Here is a 6,849-nt window from a genome sequence, read left to right as displayed (position 1 = left end):
CTAGAGTTTTCCACGCTGTGTGTGTAGCAGCATCACCAGGGACGTTTCTGTCAAATGCAGCCTCCTGGGCTCCAGTCACCGAGGCCAGGGCTTTGGTCCCCTGGTTGCCAGCGTGGCTGCCGCACCATGGCCTCTGGGGCTCATCTTGCCCTGAAGCGTGGGAGGCGTCCCCTCCAGGCTCCTTGCCTTTCAGTAGCTGCCGTTTATTTTGCAATTCATCCCCCCTGGAGAAAACCTTTGGTACTTGAACAAATTCTCCTTTGTGTTTTGCTACTACACATCTATGTTCTCTTATTATGCAATGCAAAAGGGTGAACATCTGTCTCTCTGGAGTCTCTGCCAAAAGCGAGGTGCAGCCCCTCCCGCTGTTCCCTGTCCCTGTCCTAGGGTCCTGCAGTGGGGAGAAGCACCAGGCATTCACTCACCACATATTTTTGTGGACCTACCATGTGTGGGGCACGGCTTTGTCCAATTTAACCCTCCATTCCTCCCTCCCTTCCTCCATCCATCCCTCTTTCTTTCCCTCCCCATCTCTCCATCCCTTCGTCAATCAATTCACCCTTCATAGAGTTAGTGATCTCTGATGCTGTGTCCAGCTTGAGAATCCTACAGGTCAGCATTGAGCACCAACCATACACACACACACACACACACACACACACACACGTGTGTGTGTGTGTGTGTGTGTGTGCTGCATTTCAAGAGCTTTCCACGGATTGTGAAACACCATTCTCGCCTTCAAAGAAAAGCCAGCACAGACATATGAAACGTTAACACTGCTGCAGTCTGTCGAGAGGTGTGTGTGAGCAACTACTGAGCAAGTGCCGAGTGTCCAGAGCCGGGGGTGCAGGGTCGTGCCTGAAGGACAGGTGGGAGCTGAGCCCTGGCAGGTGAGCATCAGAGGAACAGCACAGAGGGACAGCACAGGCTGGCTCCTGGAGTCAGAGCCCAGCGCACTGGGAGGCCAGCAGCTTGGGCCCAAAGGACGCTGCCCGTGGTGAGCAGAGCAGACCAGAGAGGCATCGGTCTGAAATGGAGGAGGGCGGGCAAAGCCAGGCGGAGGGCTTAGGAATGTCCTTCTCAGCTCAGGACTGAGGCACCCATTATTCTCAGCCTGGACCCCAACCTTCAGACAATCTAAAAGGAAGCCCCTATCAATTCACTTTTCCCACTGTAAACACCCAGTCGCATCCATAGTTACAGAAACAGTTTGGCTTCTTTTAAAAGGCTCTCTAGTACAGTGAGGAATTTACGGCTATCCCTGTTGGTTTATTCTTCCCTGTATCCCAGCACCCCAGGAAGATGCTCTGCCTGGGCTTGTCTAACCCAAGGGAGATGGGTGAGTTCATGGTCAAGTTCACAGTAAAGGACTCTCTCTTCAAGTGTAATAAACGCACAAGGCAATTACATTCTGTCGCGCAGTTATTAAATTTGCAAGAAACAAATATAATAAAACACAGACATTTGTAGAGAGGTTAAAAATGAAATAAAAGCGGAGGATAAAAATAAAATGGATCACCATGGGTTTCCCAGAGCCCGCCTGAAGAGACGTTATGTAAGAGCTGAGAGTCAGTCGTTATGTGCCAAGCAAACAGCATCAGCGTGGGCTGGAGGCGGGCAGGAACGACGGGCAGAGGAAACGGTGCCCTCCCGGAGCTGCCAGACTGGGGTGCACAGCCAAGTCTTCAGCAGCCTGGGCTGGGGATCCAAGCAGCGTGGGCTCAAGCCTGACTCCTCTTCCAGCTCCGACAAGCCTTCTTCTCCCCACGGGTAAGGACAACCTTGCTATTGGAAGCGTATGCTTGCTTTCACCGGGCACCAGTTCTTACAAGAGTTGGAAGTGGCACGAGGAAAAACTCCCTTAAATGGAAAAGAGGGCCCTGCTGTGACAGATTAGATGTCCGCGGAAAAGGAACCCCTAGAAAGAGGCTCTAAAATATACAGAAGAAGGTCCCTTCACTTAATGAGAAAAATCTCTGTGTAGATGCCCAAAGCAGGGGCTAATGACAGTAGTAGATATAAGTGTTCTGTCTTCAAACTGGATCCACAATGAAATCTAGCAAAGCTAAGGGTTGGAGGCGGTGGGTTGGGAGTAGAAAGGGGAAGGGAGTGGAGGAGGGAGGCGGCCCATTGCTTTCGTGGAGCTGCACGACTAATCTAGGCCAGAAGGGGGCAGAGGTGCTGCAATGGGAAGGGCGAACGCCTTTATAATTCTTGACCCTTTGCAGGCACCGTATCCAGTTTCCTCCGGAGGAGGGTTTAAGCGCCCGGAAACGGAAGTTTCGTTCTTTTTCTTCCTCCTCGCTTCTTGCCGCTGCTGTAAGTGCCGGTTGGGCGGTAATCGGGGAGTAGGGGGGACAATCCGCGGTAATCCACGGCCGGGTGAAATTTGCGGACCCCTGGCCCGGGTGGAGGGTGCGAGAAAGGAGGGTGGAGTGCTCTAGGGCCGGCATTTCGGGGGGTCGGGAAGGGAAAGCGGGGTCACTGTTGGTCCCCGCCGGGTTGACGCTACCGTCTGTCTGCCCGCAGGTGCCGGCCGCACGCTCTCCTCGCAGCCATGGTGAGTGCGGGCCCCGGGGCGGGGGCGGGAGCGCTTTCGCGAGGGTCTCCGAGGCCCGGAAGGGGCTGGCGGACTTGAGCGCCCCCAGAAGATGCCTGAGCCGCAGCTCATTCCCCGCTGTCTGTGTTGCAGCCTCGCAAAATTGAGGAAATCAAGGACTTTCTGCTCACAGCCAGGCGGAAGGATGCCAAGTGTAAGTGATCGGCGGGGGGCGCGGGGTGGGGCAGGGGAGAGATCGCGCTTGCGGGGGGCCGGTCCCCACCCTGGAGCGTCTTCCCCAAACGTCAGGCGGGAGGCGCTTCCGTCGTCAACGTCTAGAAACCCGTCCGAGCGCCTTCGTGCGCCCTTGTGTTGGGCCGGTGCCCCGCGTGCTCGTTGCTGCCCCCGCCGTGGGAGGGGTTCCGCTGCTGTGGCGGAAGCAGGTCTGGGGGCTTGTGCTTAGTACCAGGGGCGTCTTGCGTTGTGTGAACGCGGGGTCACCTTGTTTTCTGCTACGTCAGATCTTCCTTTTCCACGGAGAATTGTCCCAAAGGGCGAGTCAGGTCATTTGGTAGGAGTAGAGCGGTGTGGGGCCGAGCCCCGACCCTCCTGATGCTCCTCGTCGGCCGTGGGATGAAGGGATGTGGGGAGGGCCTTCCAGCGGGTTCACGGGGGCGGCGGAGGGCGCGTTTGTGTCCCTGGGACCTGAAACAGGCTGTTGCCTTCGGCCCTCCGGTGACATGTGTGGAATGGGGACCAGCTGTGGGGACCGCAGGAGCCAGTGTGGCCGAGGGGTCTGGGGTCATGCAGTAGACGGGAGGTGATCTTCCTGTCAGTCTTGGTTCCGACCAGGGAATTTGGGGTCACTGCCCGGTTCAGATCTCAGCACTATAAGTAGGTTGCTGTCAACAGTTAACAGACACCGAGTCCTTGTGTTGAGGGGGCGACAGTCTTGTGTGTCTCACGGGGTTGGTGCAAGGATCTCGGCAGGTGACCCCGTAGAGACCTTAGTGCATTGAAGAAACACTGAGTCCTTTCTGTTCATTTGCATTTTAATGGCATGGGAGCCTGATCTTAGACGGTTTGTCCTACGAAGGTAGAGATCATTTAATTCTAAAATGTGCATATATAAATTTATCTGCTTTTTATCCTCACTTGATGTTTTTCCATTGCTTTCCAGGTAGAGTGGAAGAGAGAGAAACATCGATTTGAGGGAGACATCAATTGGTTGTCCTTCACGACCCCCACCAGGGCAGGGAATCGAACCCATGTTCCTGCAGTCCCCAGGCTGATGCTCTAACCGCTGAGCCAAACCAGCCAGGGCAAATGTACCGTTTTAAGTGTATGTTTTGCTGGAATTAGTACATTCCCATTGCATCTCCAAAACTCTTGATCTTGCAAGCTGAAACTCTGGACCATTAAACAGTAACTCTCCATTCTCTCCCTCCACCCCTGGCGACCACCAGGTGCATCTTCTCTGTCGGTTTGACTCTCCTAGGACCCTCTGAAGTGAGGCCCGGCAGTGTGCTTTCGTGACTGGCGCTCTCGAGGAGCACAGTGCCCTCAGGGCAGTAGAACCCGTGCTGCGGGTAGACCACGTCTTGCTTAGCCATCCGTGCTGCTGTGGACATTTCAGGGCTTTGCACCTTTCGGTGAACGATGTCCTGTGGACACTGGTGTGCAGACAGCGCTGCTTGTCCCTGCCTTCGGCTCTTGCGTCTACTGGAAGTGCAACTAAGGCATCAGCCTCACAAGTGTTTATGCGGGTGCAGCATTCTTAGCTTTAGGGGGCGTGTGACGGTAGCAAAATGGGTTGGTTTGAATGAATGTCCAGGTTACTGGATTTATTCAAACATGAGCCAAGGCGCCAGTGCCGCGTGCGGGCTCGGAGCCACGTGCTTCAGCGTCCTGGTGCGTGCCCTGTCCCTTTAGCAACCATTGGCGGAAGTGGGGCTGTGGGTACAAGTGAGCCCGTGCTGCTGCTGTGCCGTGGGAATGGTTGCGGGCTTGGGCTGAGGCGCCAGGGCCCCTGCTCAGTTCGTAGCCACCTGACTGGTTTCCATAGTGCCGGGTTCCTGCCTTTGTAAGGAAGTTGGAATGTGGGGTTTGGTGGGCTCTGAAGTGACTGGCCCCCGGGAAGCAGTCTTCCAGCAGCGGGAGAAGCCTTGACACTTGACCCCAACCGGACTCGTGCATTTCAAACCCTGCGCTGCAGGATTGGGGCCACACTTGGGGCTCTTCGTGGTCCGAGCGTGGTCCTGAGGTAGAATTGGGTGGCAGTGAAGAGCCAGGAGAAGGCCCGCGCACGCTCACTGTGCTCCCGTTGCCCCAATGCAGACCCCAGCAGATACCCCCTCTCCCTACTTTGTAAACTGCTTCTGTTCCTTCGAAGAGTAAGATGGAGACATATGTCCTGGGATGTGTTCAGTGTACCAGATACATAAACAAGCCAATTAAGGTTAAGCCCCTGGGGTCTTGAGTGTTAACATATAGGAGATACAGATTTCTGACACTTTAAATACTGGGGTCACGGGGAATCTTGTTTTTATTTCAGCGGAGGAGCAGGACGGGGACAAGCACAGCTCGTCCACGGTTGCGGTCACGAGTGCCACTTTGCATGTGTAGAAGGCGGGTGAACCTGGGGTGTCTTGATGCAATTAAAGTGTTGATTCTGGTCTGTTTGGTAGCTGTCAAGATCAAGAAAAATAAGGACAACGTGAAGTTTAAAGTCCGGTGCAGCAGATACCTCTATACCTTGGTCATCACGGACAAAGAGAAGGCCGAGAAGCTGAAGCAGTCCCTGCCCCCGGGTGAGTGAGCCGGAGCCGGGCCCAAGCGGAGGACAGTCCTGTGGGCTGCGCATCTGCCCTTGCTGTTGGTGCCAGGGATGGTCCTGGGGGTTGCAGCGGTACCAAGAACTGGTTCCCTGACCAAAGGCAACTCGATTTCGCTCTCCTTCCTGCTTTCTGAGGCAGAGTGGTGACTCTCACTTACTCTGTGTGATGCTCGTTTGGTCCTCACTGGGCAGCTCCTGGCTTTTGATGGTCCCCATTTTCACAGGTGGGAAATGGATGAGCTCCGGCGGTGGGGGTGGGCTGGGCGCTTTGGAGGAAGCTGCCCTGGGGCACACAGGCCGCCTCCCACGGCGAGAAGTTAACCAGTACAGCCAGTACCATACCGCTCGGCCTGTGGGAGCTCGCTGGGACTCTTTATCGAGGCCGACAGGCGCTTTTTTTTTTTTTTTTTTAATTAAACACTATTTTAAACAAGACCTCCGGGTGGGCTTGGTTTCTGAGGTTTTAGAGCCGTCTTCCACCTAATTCAGTACAAAGCCCAGACCGGCGGCAGTGTCTCCTGGCGGCTCACTTGTGCTTTTGCTCTTTTGCTCTAGGCTTGGCCGTGAAGGAGCTGAAGTGAACCAGACGCGCTGATCTGTATTAAAATGTTGAAAATTCTCCACGTGTTTTGTCTTTGGAGGGCAGTGTTCCGCGGTGCTGGCTTCTGCGGGGGACGGGATGGAGGTCCTGGTGGCAGCCTCTTTGCGCCCCTCATCCTGGGCTGTGGTCCCAGTGGACAAGTAAAGCCGTTCTTGTTTTAGCCGAAGTGCGAAAATTAATAGATGGCAATAGGCAGAAGAGCCCGATGTTTTTGGAAGTGAGCCAGTGTGTACTCGGGAGATTTAAAAGTCACTTGAGTAAAATGAGCTGCCTGGTCCAGAATGATAGTTGCCGGCTCTCTGGAGGTCGCTGCGACACAATGGACTACAAGCAGACACTGCTAGGAGTGAGGAGGGGCCGCACAAGAGAGCAAACGCTCCACACCTCTGGGTGCAGCCCAGTTTATTTGCAAAGTGGTTCCCCAGGTTACATGGTGTTTTAGGTAATTATTTCCTTGAGATGGCCCCTCTGCTGACCACCAAGCCTAGTATATTACCTGCCCCTGGCTTTTTTCAGTGGAGATACATCAAAACAAACCCATCCGCACCTGAGCATATCATCCATTGTTTCTCTTGGGCACTGTTCCAACTTTTGACATGCAAACCTTATGTATTCACATTCAATACATTGAGTCTAGGTGGCGGTCCAACCCTCCAGGCAAACCTTGTCCACAGGCGGACTTTGATCCTTGGCTGACCAGGTCAGAAGAATGCAGACCTCAAGGTTACATTTGTTCCTCTACCAAACCCCCAACCCTACGATAGTTAAGCAGTTGATTAGCCGCTTGGGGAAGGGCCCGAGCTAAGCCTTCATCCTTGGAGTGTGGTGCTACTGAGATGCGTTTCCCAAGTGCTGCTCACAGTGAAGGAGTCC

At 54.5% G+C, this 6,849-nt stretch overlaps 1 protein-coding gene across 1 annotated transcript; it reads left to right on the top strand.

Annotated features, from left to right (window-relative positions):
• Positions 1-2,284: 2,284 nt before the first annotated feature.
• On the top strand, positions 2,285-5,994 carry RPL38 (ribosomal protein L38). Its single transcript, XM_036268710.1, has 5 exons — positions 2,285-2,319; positions 2,530-2,560; positions 2,693-2,753; positions 5,227-5,349; positions 5,931-5,994. Exons 2-5 carry the CDS (start codon positions 2,558-2,560, stop codon positions 5,954-5,956), a joined length of 213 nt encoding a protein of 70 aa, XP_036124603.1. The 5' UTR covers positions 2,285-2,319; positions 2,530-2,557; the 3' UTR covers positions 5,957-5,994.
• Positions 5,995-6,849: the final 855 nt, after the last annotated feature.

The sequence above is a fragment of the Molossus molossus genome, unplaced genomic scaffold, assembly GCF_014108415.1.
Source record: "Molossus molossus isolate mMolMol1 unplaced genomic scaffold, mMolMol1.p scaffold_m16_p_19, whole genome shotgun sequence".
Classification (NCBI taxonomy): domain Eukaryota; kingdom Metazoa; phylum Chordata; class Mammalia; order Chiroptera; family Molossidae; genus Molossus; species Molossus molossus.
The sequence above is the reverse complement of the archived record's forward strand: the minus strand, read 5'-3'. Positions and strand labels throughout refer to the sequence as shown.